This window comes from Mustela nigripes, chromosome 12, assembly GCF_022355385.1.
Source record: "Mustela nigripes isolate SB6536 chromosome 12, MUSNIG.SB6536, whole genome shotgun sequence".
Classification (NCBI taxonomy): Eukaryota; Metazoa; Chordata; class Mammalia; order Carnivora; family Mustelidae; genus Mustela; species Mustela nigripes.
The window spans coordinates 130,494,205-130,513,811 of record NC_081568.1 but is presented as its reverse complement, the minus strand read 5'-3'; the positions used below and the strand labels follow the sequence as shown (position 1 = coordinate 130,513,811).

The window sequence follows — 19,607 nt, the reverse complement described above, 5'->3', positions numbered from 1 at the left end:
ATAACTGCTTCCTTAAGAACCAGAACACACAAAGAAGCTCAAATGAGTTCCAAAACATAATTTTGAAGCAACATGTTCAAATCTATCTGGTAAGTGCTAAAATATTCCAGTTCTATCTCATACTCCATTTAGTTAAAGTAATTACCAGCTCTTTTCCAAAATTTTAGAGCTATTCTAATTTGTATATTTCTGTGCTGTCAGTTGCTTCTCTGAATCACACTCGAGTGTGACATCATAGATGCTGGTCACTAGTGTTTGCTATCTGCACAGAGGCCTTGGGTGGCAACTTTCCTTGCCTTCTCCTATAGATCAAAGACACACTCGACAGCCCCACTCCTTTGCCGCACCTGTACTATTTAGCAGCTCATTTGCACATCTCAGTTTATCTGCTGCCAGTTGGTCTTGTCTTTTATCACACTAAGACTGTAATTTCCTGATAGGCAAAGAAGTTTTCTTTATTTCTTCCAAGCATGGTGTTCAGTACATAAAAGTACTTAGTAATTTCTTGCTGATTGATATTTATGGGCAATTTGAATGTGGGCAATACTGTTAGTAGGGCCTCTTCACATTAAAAATCCTTTTTTTTTAAAGAAATTAATATGCTCTTTTGCATTTGATCAAACTATACAGAATATAACCTCCTACGAGTTCTTGTTTTCCCTACAGGTTTTAATTCCCAGAATAAAAAATTATACAGTTAATTTCTTTCCTTACTGAAAAAACAGCAGTATGTATAACAAAGTTACCGTCTAGATTTACAAATGATTTTTTGAAAACACTTACAGGGGGAACTAACTTACACAGGAAAGCAAGTATGATGCAATGCAGTCATTTCTGAACATTGTTTTAGCAATGAAATCCTTTTTGCAGATGAAATCTTACTGAGATCTCAGTACCAGGATGGCAGTGAATGCCAGGGGCTTAAAGCCTGGGCTTCTGAACTACACAAAGCTGGATGTGTACCTACTACCTGTATGACTTTTGGCAAATGGTTTCACAGCTCTAAGCATCCATTTCTTCGCCATTTGAAAGGGATAATAAGAGAACCAAAGTTAAAGGATAACGATCTAGTGAGAGAGCAGGTGTAAGGCATACAATACAATGCATGGCCCATCATAAGAACTCAGTAAAGAAAAAGAAGTAATAGAGTATTCTGAATTAAATGTGGGTTGGGAAAGGCAAAAACCTCTCAAGAAGCCTAAATCTTGTCTCCTCCCCACCCACAGCTGAGAGCTGTAGAAGTATGACCTTGGCAATACCTGTGTACCCACAGAATACACCGTGAAAATAAGCAGGACAGGTAATAGGAGGGAGGGCTGTTCCAGGACGACAGGATTAAGGTTTTAAAAAAAGCAATTCTTACTAGATGCAGAGAGAGGAAAGCCAAAAGGAGAAAACACAGGCTGAATGTGAAATAAATGACTGGACATAAGTTCTAACACATGTTCAACTTTGTTATAAAACACGTCCTTTTCAAAACAGAAGTAAAAGCATTATTTGCAAAAGACCGATTGTTTACATTTCTTTACCTCCTTAAGGCATGAAAAAGAAGCCACAATGTTCTATAGATAAATAGCCTCAGCACGTATTAAGAGAATCTTAACACAAATACACTGGGGAAAAAATTGTAAGAATGTGTATCCAGAAGCAACCTCATTCTCAAGACAGACACTCTGAATATAAAACCCGTAAAAGCAGAAGTTCATAACCCTTATGAAGGAACATCTAGGTCAAGTGAGATCTTCCACTTTCATCACACCCCACATACCCCAACTCTGTCTCCAAAAAAATTCCAGCGTTTTATGCAATGCAAAATGTTTTTTAATTGCATAATGAACTCTCTGAATAAGCATGTGAGAAAATCCAGCACGTTTGAGGAGATAAGCCATCGTTGGTGAATGTCCAAAAGGATCAATAGACCAACCGGACCGAGGTTTTACTCCTGTTGATAAAGAAAATAAGTGTTATTTTTTTAATTGCTAATGAAATGAAAAGAAGTCACAATCCATTCAGACCATTCAGAGTTCTACAGTATTCTGGGTTTGGGGACGAAGCATCTCCCCAGCATTACCTCTTAGCATATACTCCCAGCAGGGCTCCCAACTGGGAGGATCCTGCCACCATGTCTTCCCAAGCAGAGGAATGGCGCTAGAGGTTAATCAGTTGGTGCTGAAAGAGGCACTCTGCCATCTTGTAGGTATTAGAAAGCTACTGCCATTTAATGGAGCTAGAGAAACAAACAGGACCTAACCTTCCGCCTTCTAAGACCTCACAGTCTTGTTTTCCTTTGAGTTGGATAACCCAGCAACTGCTGCTATGTAATAAAGAAAAGCAAGCTAACGTATTTTAACCTGTACCCCTCAATCACAACGTTAAGGAATTTTCAGGCTGTCTTTCATACCTCACAACAGCTCTGAATCATCTTTTTATATAATAGCAGCACTGGCCAAAATAATTACCACATTTCATTAAATCTTGATGAAATATAATTGTAACATAATATAATGCTGGTACTTTCTCTCTACCCAGAAAGGATTAATGGAATTTTTCACAACTGACTCACAGCAATTATGAGAGCCACAGACTAAAGATACAGCTCAATTTCACACAGGGTACAGTATAAAAAAATAAACATAATAAATGTAATGATTTGGATTAAGGAAAGACAGCTAGTTATCCAGCATTATACAAATCTGATCTTTTATTTATTCAGGATACTCAGAACTCTGTGGAACAATCTTGAAGATGAACACAGGGCTGGGAAGCCCACAGAGAAGACCGGAGAAAAAGTCAGAACTCTCAGAGGACCAAGAATATGTGTCAAATCTCAAAGAACCAACCACATATTTTTGTATTTCACATATGCAATTCACCTCTAAAACCTAAAGAAACCTTGAACTCAATTTAGTATTTTTGCGTTTTTGTGGTGGTATGGCTTAACAATTCTGGAACTACTTCTCCTGTATTCCAAGATTGGGCAAATTAAGACAAGGGAGCCAGGTTTCCCACTGTTAAGGAACCATCAAATATGTAAATGTGGGAGAGCAGAATGTACTTAGAACACTGAATTGAAATAGGAGGCATCAGCACTAACTTAAGTTTTTTTTAAGAAACACACACCCACACCCATTTTCTAGCTCTGTCCTAGGAAGGCCTAGATGCAGTAACACCCCAGGACCAATGAGTACACCTTAGCTTCTAGATATGACACTATGCTCTATTAAAAATAACCTTAAGGAAATGCTCATTCCAGGATGGTGATTAGGAAAATACAAATAAGCCTGGAAATTATACTTAGAGCATAAAGTAAAGAAATGGTCTAAACATCATGGGAACATATTAGAATAACTCGGGAGACAGCCTGTAGGACCTTCCACTATCCAAATGTGTGACAACTGGGGTATCAAAATAAACAATGATAGTATTGGATTATAACCCACTGAATAAAGTAAGAAGCCATGAGATCCATGAGCCCCAAATAAAAAGAAAATTTAAAAAAAATAGGAAATAAAGGAAATAAAAAGGGAAGGTATTCCTTTCAACAGAATTCCAACTAATAATTATAGAAAGAATGACAAAGTTAGAAAATCATCAATGGATCCTAAAACTACAACATGCAAATGTGATGAGGAAAAGGATATTTACCTAATCTCAACGTGTCTCCCACAAATAAGTTAAGAATTAAAGAAGAAAAATGTGATAGTACAGCAAAGAAACTTAACAGACACAAATTAAGCAACTGACCAAGTCTAGCAGCACCAGGATTAAAGCAGAGTGCACTGAGACCAGCAGGACATCACTGCAGTGATCTTCCAGCAGAAGTAGTAGACTAGTTTAGGTTAGGTTACAAAAGAAAGGAGGAAGGGAAAATAACCTGAAGCTAATCACATGGAAATGGACACACTCAAATAAAAAGACTTTCTACAACAAAGGTTTGCACTCCTCAAAAATATCAAGATCAAGAAATTAAAAAAAAAAAAAAAAAAGGCCGAGGAGCTAGCTGTTCCAAATTAAAGGAGATGGAAGAGATGTGATAACTAAATTCAACACATGACCATGGTTGGATCCTGGACTTATCACCACCACCATTCTGGATTTGGTAACTTTCTTCTGGTTATACAAGAAAATGTCCTTATTTCTTAGAAAATACACCAGGAAAGACTGGAAGATAAAGGAAGATGCCTCCAACTTACTGTCAAATGGCTAAAAAAAAAAAAGGATATAAATCAAAGTAGAAGACATATGAAAGAGCCCTTCCCAGCAGTCATGCAACTTTTTATAAGATTGAAATTATATCAAAATTAAATTATAGAGACACTTGGGTGACTCAGTCAGTTAAGCGTCTGCCTTCGGCTCAGGTCACGATCCTGGGGTTCTGGGACTGAATCCTGCATCAAGCCCTTTGTCCAGCAGGGAGTCTGCTTCTCCCTCTCCCTGTTGCTCTCCCCACTTGTGTGTTCTCTGTCTCTCCCTGAACAATAAATAAATAAAATCTTCAAAAAAAAAAAAAGTTATAATAAAGGATTGCAAAGTCCCAAATACAAGGGGTGGATTTAGCTTAGAAGTGAGAATAAGAATCACCATCAAATTCTACAGTGATGTCAGATTCTAGCATAGTCAGGGATGTTTTCCATATCAAACTCACTTGACACATTAGGAGCAGCAACCTAGCTGCAGTGGACTTGAAAGAGTCCCTGGGAGGCAACAATAGAGAAAAGATAAAATGTAAACCGTATTTTTTAAAACTCTGACATGAAATGAGATGAGACCTAGAAAGGTACCCTGCTAGGGTTTTCCTTGGTATGGCAAGTATTGTTTCAAAAGGGGGCATGGGGCAAATTTAGGGAAAAGTGCAGCATTAAAAAAAAAAAAAAAAGGCCAAAGTTTTATAATGAGCATGTCTGCCAATACCAGGAAAGGCCATGAAAAAAATTTTGTGCCATTGAGCAAGATTAAGATTATCAAAATATGTAAAACTAAAAATTGTTAGGAAAAATGATAAGAAATAGTCATTAAAAAGAATAAATATACCACTTGATTTTTGTCAAACCTAATAGACTTAAAAATTACAACATGAGTTATCTGAATAATATAATTGGCACAACTGGATTATTCCAAGTACATTTACTATGAAAGCATAACAGAAGTCAGGTAACAGTTAAAAAAATGGATATGTGGGCCCAAAGACAACCTTAATAATTCAAACTTTAAAAAATTTATAATGATATTTGCATAATAGAGTTCACAAAAGCAGAAATTAACAAAAAACTGAATAATTTTAAAAAGATTCCATGACCAAATATAAAAATAAAGCATCCAAAATAACATGTTGTTCTAAGCTGCTTAGAAAACAAAACAGAGCATGAATTTATAAAATGCAGCCAAAGCTACAAAAAAGGTAATTCATAGTCTCAAATGTGTTCATCATCTAAATGTAAGAGCTAAAACCATAAAATTCCTAGGTATAAACCACAGAGTAAATTCTTATGACCTTAAGTGAGATAACTGTTTCTTGGCTGTGACATCATAAAAACAAGTGATGAAAGAAAAACTAAACTGGACTTCATGAAAATCAAAACATATGCATCAGAGGACACCTTCATGAAACTGAAAAACAACCTACAGAATGGAAAAAAATAATTTGCAAATCCTTGTCTGACAAGAAACCTGTATCAAGAATATATAAAGAACCCTTATAAGTCAACAATAAAAGGACAAAGAATCCAATTATAAAAATAGGCAAATAATTTGCACAGGCATTTCTCCAAAGAAGATATGCAAACAGCCAATACACACAAGAATAATGCTTAATATCATTAGTCTTCAGGAAAATGCAGATCAAAGCCATCATGAGGGACCATTTCATACACAGTAGCATAGTGAAAATGAAAAAGACAGTTACAAATGTTGTTGCACACGTGAAGAAATTAGAAACTTCATACGTCACTGGAGGGGATGTAGAATGGTACAGCCATTTTGGAAAACAACTAGGCCCCCTTGAAATGCTAAGCACAGAGCTACCATATGGCCCAGCAATCCCATTCCTAGCTAGGTATACACCCAAAAGAAATGTAAACCTACGTCCTCACAAAAATGTACATAACTGTGGGAGGTGGAGATGGGGTAACTGGGTGATGGGCATTAAGGAACTGGGTGATGAAATGATGAGCACTTAGTGTTATATACAACTCATGAATCACTAAATTCTACCCCTGAAACTATTAATCTTCTGTATGTTAATTAAACTGAATTTAAACTTTAAAAAAAAAAAGATTTGTTAGGTAAAAAAAAAAAAAAAAAAAAAAAGAAAGAACAAAAACAAAAAACTTACAGAAGTGTGTATAGCAAGCATATGCACAGTAGCCAAAAAGGGAACACTCTAAATGTCCATCAAGTGAAAAAAGGAGAAACAAATGTGGTCTTTCCAAATAAAATAATATTATTCAGCTATAAAAATGAATGGAGCACTGACGCATGCTACAATATGAATGAACTTGAAAACATCATGCCAAGTAAAAGAAGTCCGTTACAAAGGCCTTACTATAGGATTCTGTGTATCTGCAATGTCCAGAAAAGTCAAATCCATACATACAAAAAGCAGATGAGAGGGCTCCTGGATGGCTCAGTCCATTAAGGGTCAAACTTGATTTTGGCTCAGGCCCTGTTGAGCTCCGCAGTCAGTACGGACTCTTGGATTCTCTGTCTCCCTCTGCTCTTCCTCCCTGCCCCCCACACTCCCCAGTCTCTAAAATAAATGAACACATCTTTAAAAAAAAAAAAAGCAGTCGTGGCATGGGCTTAGGGCAGGAAAGGTTGCAGGCAATTAGAAGTGTGACTATTAATGGTTAAGAGATTTCTTTTGGGGGAATGTTGAAAATGTTCTAAAAATAGGTGGTGGTAATGGTTGCACAACTCTATGAACATACTCAAAACTACTGAACTGTACACTTTAAGTGCGTACATTTTATGATACAGGAGACAATACAATTGTAAGAAGAAAATTTATGCTGAGCAAAGGCCGCCAGGTCCCAAGAGTTCACATATATGAAGTTCTGAAATAAGCAAAAATAATCTACAGTGATAGAAATCAGGGAGCAGCTGGCTGCAGGAGACTTGAGGAGGATGAGGGAACTTTCTGGGGTGATGAAAAAGTGGCTCATTGGGTATATTTTCCCCAAAACTTGAACTCCATAGTTAAGATTTACATGTTACACTGCATTTAACTATATGTCAATAAAAGCTAAACGTAAAGGAAAAAAAAAATCCCCCAAACTGAGGTTTATAAAGAAAACATTCGTGGTTTAGAAAATAGCTAAGTATTTAAGAAAAGTGGCACTGTGTAGGGGGTCCCTAAGTCTGCCTCCCCCATCTAGTGACCTATTAAGACTCAGTATACAGTCCTGCTCACAGCTGTGATTTATTATAGTGAAAGGATACAATGCAAAAATTCACAAAGGGAAAAGGCATGGGGGCGGGGCGCAGGCGGGCACAGTGTCCCTGGGAAACCAAGCACAAGCTTCTAAGAGTCCTTCCCTATGGAGTCACAGGGGATGGGTTCAATTCCTCCATGTTTTGACAAAAATCGAAACAACTGACAAGAGTGAAATGCTGTCAACCAAGGAAGGCCCCGAGAGACTCCATGTTCAGGGTATTTACTAGGGGCTGGTCATGGATACACCCTCAGGCTAGCAGTACATACTAAGATTCTGGACTTCCAGAAGGAAACGAACTCAATACACAATCACAGTAGCATCTGTGATTAGCATAAACTACATTGTTTTTATACAGTTTAAACATAGTGAACAAATTCCATAGTATCAGTGTGGTAAGTATACATGTTTTTTATTGAACTAATTTCTTGGCATTTCCATTTTTTTTAGAGATTAACTCACTGCCACCCCTACTCATTCCTTATATGTTGGAATAATTCAACTTAAAAGAAAAGGTGTAAGAATAATATGAAGAACTCCCATAAACTCCTCTACCAGATTTACTATTAATATATTTGCTTTATTTTTTTCTTTTGCCATATCGTTGGTATGATTGTTGTTATTATCAGAATAAGTTGCAGGTATCATATCTGTACAGAAAAGAGATAACACAGGAGGTCTGAAAGTACTATCTTTAGAAAGGTCTTGCTTGGAAGCTTTGCGCTTGGCTGTTGTCTGGGGACTTGGATTTCCTAAATGCTATAAAACTATACTAAGATATGAAATATTTGAAAAGAATTACATACTGCAAGATGCAAATATTAGACATTGCAAAGATTTAAATGAACCCCATGTTCTTACAAGTTGTAGCAAACACCTGATTTTTATCAGTGCAGTAGCCCCTTCCCCACATCTTGGGGTAACAAGATCCTTCTTTCTCAGGGAGGACCTATTCACATGGTTCCAGTGGAGCTGACCGTGCATTCCACAAACCCCTCTCCCCCATGACCATTTCCTATAAATTGACTAGGCCTTGATGTTTTCAGCTCCTATACTTCTGGCCACAGAAACTGGCTCAGAATTATACACTTAATTCGAAGTGAGGCAATTAGATAAGGTATTAAGAAAAACTTCTACTGATTAGACTGGGAAGATGAGAATCCTAGTTGCCTATGGCCATCTTAGCATGTGAAGAGAACCAGGAGAAGACTAAAGCCATGCAGAATAAGCAGAGCCAAGCAGTGCCCAGGTGGCTCAGTCGGGTGAGTGTCCGATTCTTGATTTCTGCTCAAGTTATGATCTCAGGGTAGTGAGATCAAGACCCATGTAGGGCTCTGTGCTGGGCATGGAGACTGCTTCAGGTTCTCTCTTTCCTTCTCCCTCTGCTCCTCCCCGACCCTCCCTCTCACAAATAAATAAGCAAATAAGCAGATAGAGCCAAAAGAGACAGTGTCCACACAACATAATTTGAGTCCCCTGGATCCAACCTTACCTGAACCTACCATACCTCTGGAATTCTCAATGACAAAACTAATAACTTTCTTTAGTTCTTCTTTTTCTTAGGCAAGTAAATTAGGTTTTGCCTCTTCTAACCAATAGTTTTAATATAAAATTAAAATCCCAATGGGATACCATTAGAAAAAAATTATTCTAAAATTAATAAGAAGAGTACATAAAATAATAGATTACAAAGTAGATGACCCAGAAAGTGACCATATTATATTTACATAAGTTAGCTTATATTTGAAGAGACATCATAAATTAATGAAGGATAAAAAATAGAGGGAAAATTGGTTTTTAAAAAAAATAAAACAGAGCCTCAATCTCACGTTCCCCCAAATTAATTACCCAAAGTAGTCCAAATGAAGGAGAAAGACATCAATACATACCTAGATTTTTTTCCAGCCACTGATGTCCTTCAATTAGTTGGTCAATTAAGGCAAAATAATGTGCAGCAGCTTCATCAGGCATAACCCAGCCACCTGTCACAATTTCAAATTGACCATTCTGTAGCAAACTAGAGAGAAAATAATATAGTTAATAGTAACATATATAAGAAAAGTTTAAATAAAAGATTCAAAATAGTGCAAACATTAGGGACAGCCATCAAGCAAGTATAACCAGTATTTACATGAGTTACTAAAAAAATTTTTTTAAACCAGGGAATAAATTTCAACTTTGGGGCCCTAGTGATAAAACATCTGTAGGAAAGTGTGTGCAGTGACCCCTCCCCCCATCCTTTCCTAAGCAAAGCCACTGCAGGTGACTTTGGAAATTCCTTTTCATAAGGTTGATCTCCCAGACAACTCTAAAGATCCTGAGATTAGGAGACACATTTGATTTATTTCTGAATCTTACAAAGCACCTAGCAAAGTGCTTTCCTTGCAGTATATGCTGAATGTTTATTGGAGGGCTGTCATTTTAAGCATGATATTTGTTTCAATATACCTATATTGAAAAACCAATATTTATTTTAGTCCTTCTGACAATGGTGAGTTAATCATGAAAACTACACAAAAGTAATAATAATAAAGGTAAAGCCAGTAGATAACATGCCTCTGGGAATACAGAAAACATTATAAAGCACTTTGCTCCAGATTCAGTTAAAATGTGTCTATACAGGGGTGCCTGGGTGGCTCAGTGGGTTAAAGCCTCTGTTTTCGGCTCAGGTCATGGTCCCAGGGTCCTGGGATTGAGCCCTGCATCAGGCTCTCTGCTCAGCAGGGAGCCTGCTTCCCTCCCTCTGTGCCTGCCTTCTGCCTACTTGTGATCTCTGTTTGTCAAATAAATAAAATCTTTTAAAAAAAATATGCGTCTATATAGTTTATTTTACATTATTGATTGAAAAACTCTAACATTACCATTTCTTGTCCATTGGGTACTCCTTTGCCATAATACTATCAAGGTAACTAGATTTCAAACCCTAGAACAACTGAATTGTTACAAGAAGATCCTTTCCTCCAAAAAAACAAAATCATAGACTATTAAAAATGTGAAGAAGTGTCCAAGGAAGTATAGAAGTTGAGAATTTAAGCAAACACCTTCAATGCCATAGATTTGTCAGTTTGCAGTAAGATGGTTTGAAAAATAGTGTAGAATTTCAGATAAAAAAGCAGCTCTAATAAGGGTACACATCACTGGATACCTACCCCCAACAGCCAAGTACCAAGCCACATTTAGTCAAAGTAGCCCAGAAGCATAAAAGATAAACATTTTCCTCTGAAACCTATAACAGAATCCACTACATTAATACGACATCTCATTTATTCAAATATATGCATAATCATATAATCCATGACAGTGGGTAATGGACACTAACTTTAAAAATGAATAATGCCTTGTATAAAATTTTTAAATGTTAATTTAATCTGTATTGCCATGGGAATCACCAACTAACATAATTTTACATGGAATTATGATGGCTAACGTCATTACAGTGTCTACAAAAACCCAAATGTCCAGCCAAACCTTAGATTCTCATAGGCCCAAATCAAGAACTTCTGATATGCATGCTGGAAATCTCAAAAAAAAATTCATTTCTTTAAGAACACAACTAAATCCAAGGTTATTTTGTCCTATTCTTACAGCCAAACTACTTCCAGTCAATTCTCCCTCACATCTTTCTGGTGATTGCCAGATTTAGCCGCACTGTGGAGGCCTCGGCCCAGACCCAGCACTTATGTCTTATGGCCAGTACCTAGAAGCCTGAGATGTCAGGACCAATTTGGGATTTAAACTCTGGCCATCAAATATAGAAACCTGGCTTCTTATCTTAGCATTCCAGCAAATAGATCTTTCAGAAAAAATTCAGAAATAAATTGGTCAAAACAAAGTCCTTGCTGCTTCTAAACAGAAAATAGAAATTACAGATTAAGAAATCAAAAAATTAAAATAAAAAAAAAATCGCGCCAATGATGGAATTTTTCATTTCAGTTTTATTTTGCTACATGATCCCTGTCCCACGGCATGAATGGGCTCCAAAAAACAGTTGAGAAAAGAATCACACCTACTATATATACAGCAACTAGTTTCCCCAGGTCCATTTGTCTACCTAGACTTTCTCCCCTCCCCATTATGCCATAGATGACTGTAATCGGTACTGACTTCTTATTCAAACACAATGGTTATCTTAAAGATCAACTTGTCACTTAATTTTGGAAGGCATGACAAGCCTCCCACGCATTAAAATGTTTTCCAGAATATTTTTACCTACTTACTCTCTTCTCTCCGATTTTTCCCAAACTGACTGGTGCCAGGTATCCTCATGTCTCAGCTCAAATAAAACCTACCCAGAGAAGTCTCCCCGTGCACCTAACTTAAATCAATCCTCCCACCATACCACCATGCAATAGCATTTATCTCACACAATAGCATTTATCACCAACCAGAATTACCTTGTTAGTTTCCATGCCCTGCCCCCCACCCCAGCCACCAAGAGAGCATAATGTAAGCTCCCAGAGAGCACGGACTAGCACCTGCTGTTTCGCTCACTCACCCACACCCAGCACTGAGAATTGTATGTGGACTGTCAGGGGCACTCTGATAGTTGTGAGATAAATGAGGAATGACTGAACAAGACTCTCGGCTCAAAGTCAGTATCTATAGGCAGTTTGGGATTACATGAATCTCACACATGCAAAATAAATTGGACAGCAAGCGGCCAGGTGTAAAGGAGTGTGAATGATCTAGGTGTGAGGTGGTATGACCCAGAATATGAAAGTGGTGGGGTGCTTGGGTGGCTCAGTCAACTGGTTAAGGATCTGCGTTTGGCTCTGGTCAGGATCTTGGGGTCCTGGAACTGAATCCCAAATCAGGTTCCCTGATCACGGGGAAGCCTGCTTCTCTCTCTGCCCCTCTCTCCCCACTCTTGCTTGCTCTCTCTCTCTCTCTCTCACACACACAAAAATAAATAAAATCTTAAGAAAAAAAAAAAAAGAAAATTGAAGTGGTAGGAAATATGGAAAAGGAGGGAGAGAGAAGATGTGTCTCATGAAAAATCATCAATGGGAATTGGGCAACGACAGGCAATAAAAGAATGGACTAAAGCACATATGGTTTGGGTGTTAATTCCTGGTGTCTAACAGCACCATAGTGTGACACACAACAGGGGAGGTGAGAATGAAGGTCACTTTGTGGTCATAAATATAAATTTGGATAAGCTGTTTGATAGGATGGTGAGACATCCCAAAGGAGCTAACTGAAGAAGAAAAGTTCAGGAAAAGAGGCCGAAGTGAAAATTAAGCTTGAGGGGACTAAAATACAGAGGAAACAGAAAAGCTAGGGCTTAAGGAGAAAACAATCAAAAGCAGAGTCGAGGACAAAGCAGAAGAAAACATAAAAGGAAATAGAGGCAATAAGAAATGTTAAAGATAAAAAGAATAAATCTGAGAAAATAGCCTGGAACATTCTAGAAAACAGTAATGAGGTGCAACCTATACTCCCCCTTGGAAAAAGGAACTTTTATAGTTAAAAAGCTACCATGTAACTGTGACTTACCCAGAAAAAGATGTATCGGTGGGTCAGAATATAAAGCAGAGAAATAAATTTTTAAAGTATTTTATACTATTAAAGTAGCAAATTATGTTAGTGGAAAAGAACAGGATACAGTTTTATTTACAAAAGCTTCAATCAGAGGGATTTAAAGCAAACTCATAAGAAAGCCAAGTTATTATGTCATGCGAGCCAAAAGACTGATACTTTGAAAGAGCATCTCCAATAGAAAATCAGCTTTAATAAGGATACATTTTTTAAGGAAAACTGCATGAACAGGTCACAACAAGCATGAATGATGTCACAGTCGCAGGCCAGAAAAGACACAGGTTTTAGCTTTTCTTAGGACAGTGTCTCTAATCAAGCAGAAGAAAAACCAAAAGGGGAAAAAAGAAGAAGAAGAAGAAGAAGACGACGACGACAACATCATGAAATGAAATACGAAGCAATGTAACAGTGACTGAGACATCTGGCCAAACCATCAGGTTGGTAAGTGCTCCTATTCCACTGGACTGTCTGGTTTTCCTAGTCTATACAAAAGAATGGTAAAAACCAGATGATAAACTGGAAGATTCTTAGAAGCAGCATGGTTGGTCAGATATGAAATATTCACTGGGTTAGGCAAAAATGCTCACCAAAACCAAAACCCAACAAAAAAACCCATACACAGCAACTGCAGAAGAGAGAAAGTTACAGAATTCCCACGTAGAAGCCTGTATTCTGTGCAAGTATTCATGAATGACAGAAAAACAAAAAGGTCTAAAGAACTACGAGTAAAACATTAACCAGATGATTGAGAAACACAGCAACTGTACAAAAAGTAGGACTGCCAGTCTAGAGAAACACCACCTCAGGAAAGACTTAGAAAAATATTTCTAAGTAATAACAGAAAAGCTATGGTAGTCTACAAAAAAGTACAATTATTTAAAATTGCCACTGTTAGCAACATGATGAAAATGAAATTAAGAGAGACTGCAACTCTATATTTGAGACTTTAATTTTTTTTAATCAAGCAATGGGAAGTACCTATAGCTATGGAAAAAGTCACTTAGAACAAATACAGGTGCTTCCAATTTCCATGCACTCAGTGCTCAACAAGAAACAACTGAGCTCTTTCTCTGGCCCAGAGGAATACAAAATCAGAAAAGACATGCCCACTCCATAGAATGTGTTGCTTGGTTTCTGCCAAAGAGACTGGCTTCTGGCAAATTTTTTGCGTGTACATTTTCCTTCATATTACCGAACAAACATGAGATCTAGAAGCAGAAGTGAAAAAGCAAGGAAACGGAGGGAAAGAAAAGAATATATACATACAGAAAATAGGAAACCAGGCACGAATTTTCAAAATTAACAACACTCCTGTTTCACGTTTTTAAATGGTTGACTTGTAACTACTGGTAACAGCATGGCACATTTCTGTTTCTACTATTTCACTGCCGAGGAATTTGGTATAAAAAGCTTAACAAAATAACTGATCAAAATTAGGCTGAGCATATCTGTCACAGCTCGATTTGCCTAAGATGCAGATTTTACACTTATGAATGTACTTGCCGAGCACATGGAACTGCAAATCATTTTCTGTGAGTGTCACTTTTTCCCCTATGTAGACTTATCACACATTTGGAACTTGGTCACACATAGAAAGACAGACTCAAAGAGCTTTTTTCCCTAATGGCGAAATTGTTACAGATAACTCAGTAGTAAAAAATGCATCATTTAGCAAGCTTCAAAGAATCACAAATTAATTTCACATGAGAAAATGAGTTGAATTTGTAATCATACATCTGGGGAAATATGAAATAAAACAAGATGATGTACAGGGATTCATTCTTAAATAAAAATTTAGCTAAGTGGAAAATTCAAAAAGATGGAGGTTCCCAACGAATCAATTAATAGCCTAAAAACATTTGCTTATCATGTGCCTATTCATATGCCTTTCTTGGGAACTAATATAGGAGAACAACAATAAAATCCGCTTTAAGACTTCTCATATAATACTAATTGGGGAAATCCATCATGTATTTCTGAATATTGTTGACACCTGTCTTAGAAGATATAGTACACAAGGGGGCGCCTGGGTGGCACAGTTGGCTGAGCATCTGACTCTTGGTTTCAGCTCAGGTCATGCTCTCAGGGTCATGAGATCGAGACCCATGTCAGGCTATTGAGATGGAGACCCATGTCAGGCTCTGGGCTCACTGTGGAATCTGCTAGAGATTCTCTCTCTCCCCCTCCGTATGTCCCTCCCCCTGCTCACACGTTCTCTCTCTCTCTAAAATAAATAAATGAAATCTTTAAAAAATTTATGTATGAAGATTTAGAACATGAGGGACAGATGGCAAATGTGTTCTCTCTTATCATTCCTTCCTTACTTCATTCCAGCCATACTCCCTTCATTTCGCTGTCCTCTCTGCCTGGCATATTTCCCTCCCACCCCAACGCTTGCCTCACTGGCTCTTAGGGATCCATCGGGAGCCTTTCCTAGCCACCACATCTCATCCAAAGCCCAGCCACCTAAATTGTTATCTTTCATATAACCCAAAATCTTTCTCTCATAGCATTTATCACAAAATTTAATTACACATTGTATGTTTACAGTCTTTCTCCCTCCATGGACTGTAAGCCCCGTGAGGGCGAGAGTCACACCTAGTTTGCACACCATTTAGCACTCCAGGGCTCCTATTAGAAAAGGGTACCAATAACTCAAAAGACAAGTGAACAAAGAATATGCAGCATATATTTAAGAAATGACTGCCTCCCAAAAATGAAAAGATATTTAGTCTTACTCATAAGGAAATGAAAATTAAAACTTCAAAGAGATGTCAATTGCACTTAACTATATTGGAAAGATCAAAAAGTTGTGTAATATACTATGAGGTCAAAGGTGTATGGAAATTGGTATTGGTACATATTGCTGGCAGTAACTATCAAATTGTAAAATACATATGCACTTTTATACATGTTCATTCAAATTAAGTCAGAAAATAAAGTATAAAAATAAACAGAAGCATTATACACACTAAATATAAAGACACATTCCATGCATTCACAAAAGATCAGAAATAAAACTACATGGTCACCCACTGGGAACAGTCAAAAAAAAAGCTTTTTATACTGTCTTTAAAAAGAAGGGCTCTTCTTTCCTGAAAGGTTCTCCAAGATACACTAAGATTAAAAAGCATGGTACAATACCCATTAGGATGGAAATTATACTAAAAAAAAAAACAGCAAATAGGTGTTGAGGATGTGAAGCTATTGGAAACCTTGCACACTGTGGATGGCAATGTAAAGTGGTACAGTTGCTGTGGAAAACATGGGGGTTCTGCAAAAATTCAAACATAGAATTACTACATGATCCAGCAATTCCACTTCTGGGTATATACACAAAAGAATTAAAAGCAGGGACTTGAACAGATACATGAACACCCATGTTCACAGCAATATTATTCACAATAGCCAAAAGGTAGAAACAACCCAAATGACCAATGATGGATGAATGGATAAGTAAAATGTGGTATATTCATGCAATAAAGTATCATTATTCAGCCTTAAAAAGGGAATTCTGACACATGGATTCATCTTTAACATGGATAAACCCTGAAGACTTTATGCTAAGTCAAATCAAAGCCAGACACAGTAAGACACATACTGAATGATTCCATTTACATGAGGTACTTAGAGTAGTTCAACTTACAGAAACAGAAAGAATGGTGGATGCCAGGGGCAGTGAAAGTGAATGGCAAGTTATTGTTTAACAGGTACAGTCACGGTTTGAGATCATGAAAAAGTTCTGGAGACAGATGACAGTTATGACTACACAGCAACGTGAATGTACTTAATGTTACCAAATGGTACAAATAAAATCAGTAAGACGCTAAGTTTTATGTTATGAGTATTTTTATAATAAAAAAGTAGACTCACTAAAAAAAAACTAAGAACAATGAACATGGCATGCTATCATTTTCATAATACACATGTATTTGCACACAGGTCTATGTATGTATGTTTTCCTGTGTATCTATAAGAGAAGAGTTCACAGCAACTGTGTCCTGTGGGAAGAAACAGATGACAAGGAGACAGGAGTGGTTCATCTCTTACCCTTCACTGTGTCCCCTTTATATCTTTATATACTTGGACTTACATTAAAACATTAATTAAACGAAAAATTTTTTCCAAACAATAAATATTATACACTAATGTCTCGTAGCGTTGAAAACTAATATAGCTATAGTATAAAAATGTTATTTAAGAATATTCCCATATTAGATAACTCAATCAGTTTTTTTTTAAGATTTTATTTATGTGAAAGAGAGAGCAAGAAAGAGAGAAAGAGAGAGCAGGAAAGAGCATGAGCAGGGGAAAGGGGCAGAGGGAGAGGGAGAATCAGATTCCCCTCTGAGCAGAGAGCCTGACATAGGGCTCCACGCCAGTACCCTGGGATCATGACGTGAGCTGAAGGCAGACGTTTAACCAATGAGCCACTCAGGTACCCTCTGATTAATCATTTCTGTAAAGTTTTTTCTTCTTCTTCAAGATTTTATTTATTTAACAGAGAGAGAGAGAACACAAGCAGAGGGTAGCAGCAGAGGTAGAGGGAGAAGCAGACTCCCCAATGGGCAGGAAGCCTGACATAGGGCTCATGATCCAGGGGATCATGACCCAAGCCAAAGGCAGACAATTACCTGAGCCACACAGATGCCCCCATTTCTATAAAGCTTTAATAGAAGGATATTCTTTATACAAACTGGTGCAGCCATTCTGAAAAAGAGTATGGAGTATCTTCAAAAAGTTAAAATAGAACTATCCTAACAAAAGGTTACAAAAATACTTATTTGAAGGGATACCTGTACCCCAAAGTTTACAGCAGTATTATCAACAATAGCCAAATTATGTAAAGACCCTAAATGTCCATTGACTGATGAATGGCTAAAGATGCCATATATTATATAAGTATGTGTGTGTGTGTGTCACGTATATGTATATGTATATATATTTATATATACACATATAAATAATGGAATATTACCCAGCCATATAAAAGAATGATCGTGCATCTGCAATGATGTAAATGGAGCCAGAGTGTATTATCCTAAGCGAAGTAACTCAGAGAAAGACAAATACCACATGATCTCACTCATAGGTGGAATTTAAGACACACAAAAAAACAAATGATCATGGAGGAAAGAAAGAGGAACAAACCAAGAAAGAGACACTTAACTATAGAGCATAAACTTATGGCTACCAGATGGGTGTTGGTGGAGGGATGGGCAAAATAGTGATGGGGATTAAGGAGGACACTTCTTTTTTAATTTATTTTTATTTATTTTTTTTGAAGATTTTATTTATTTACTTGACAGACAGAGATCACAAGTAAGCAGAGAAGCAGGTAGAGAGAGAGGAGGAAGCAGGCTCCCCGCTGAGCAGAGAGCCCAATGCAAGGCTCGATCCCAGGACCTGAGACCATGACCCAAGCTGAAAGCAGAGGCCTAAACCCACTGAGCCACCCAGGCGCCCCTAAGGAGGACACTTGTGATAAGCACTGAGCACTGCATGTAAGTGTTGAACCAGTACATTGTACAGCTGAAGCTAATATAACAGTGTATGTGAACTAACTGGAATTTAAACAAAAACTAAAGAAATAAAAGAAAACAAAAAAAAGAGGATAGTCTTTAAATATTTAACTGTATAATGAATATTACCTCATTTTCTCATTTTCCAAAACAAAATTAATAAAATGCTCACTCATAATGAATCAGAAAATATACGAGATTAAAGAATAAAATTTAAAAATCTACCATCTTGCTATAAATGCATAAGGGGTTATGGTAGGCACAGTTTTTAACCAACTTATTTTACTTATTTCTATACCAATGCATCCCTTTTCATGTTAATAAACAGACTATCGTTGTGTTCCTGGTTGTATTGTATTTTTAAAATGACTTTTAATTGAGATAACAACACACAACACACGTTTGGTTTGATCAGTTTTGACAAGTGTTTACATCCCCGTAATCACTACCAAAAAAAAGATAAGAACTTTTTCCATTAATTCAGAGAGTTCCTTCATGCCCCCTTCTAATCATTTCCTGCTTCAATTGGTCCAAAAAAGAAAGACATTCTTACTTCTTCATTTCTACCATAACAGATAAGTTTAGCTACTCTTAGACTTCGTCAGTATTCCACTGCATGAATATGCTACATTTGTTCATCTATTATCTCCTGGATGGACATTTGAAATGTTTCCAGTTTGAAATTACCATGAAAGACTCTGCTATGAAAAGGTTTAAACAAGTCTTTCTGTGAGCATGTTTTCATTTCTCTTAGGTAAATTCCTAGCAGGTGGCTCCTAAGGTCTCATTATGTATGTTTTACTTTGGAAAACTCTGGGGGCTTTTCAAAAAGCAACTGTCCCATTTTTCTTTCCCACTAGCAACATGAGAGTTCCAGTTGCTGCACATTCTTGTCAACTCTTGGTGCTGTCATGATCTGTGATTTTAGACATTCTAAAGGGTCTGAGGTAGAACCTGTAGTAGTTTTAATTTGTATCTCCTTGATGACCAGACATTAACCAGCCTGAGCAAACACACATTCCTCCACTGCTGCAGCCTCATAAACTTTTTCCAGGTGTCTGAACATGCCAAGCTCTTGCTAATCCCTGGCCCATAATCACAATTCTCCTCTCATAAC

The 19,607-nt window shown here is 37.2% G+C and overlaps 1 protein-coding gene across 1 annotated transcript in view; it reads right to left on the bottom strand.

The window, feature by feature from the left end:
- Nucleotides 1-19,607, bottom strand: part of MAN2A1 (mannosidase alpha class 2A member 1) — a 168,192-nt gene that overhangs the window by 98,463 nt on the left and 50,122 nt on the right. Inside the window, exons 5-6 of the mRNA XM_059418347.1 lie at nt 9,320-9,447; nt 1,769-1,942 (exon numbers count right to left, since the gene is read on the bottom strand). Coding sequence (XP_059274330.1) covers nt 1,769-1,942; nt 9,320-9,447 — 302 coding nt within the window. The remainder of the gene's footprint in view (nt 1-1,768; nt 1,943-9,319; nt 9,448-19,607) is intronic.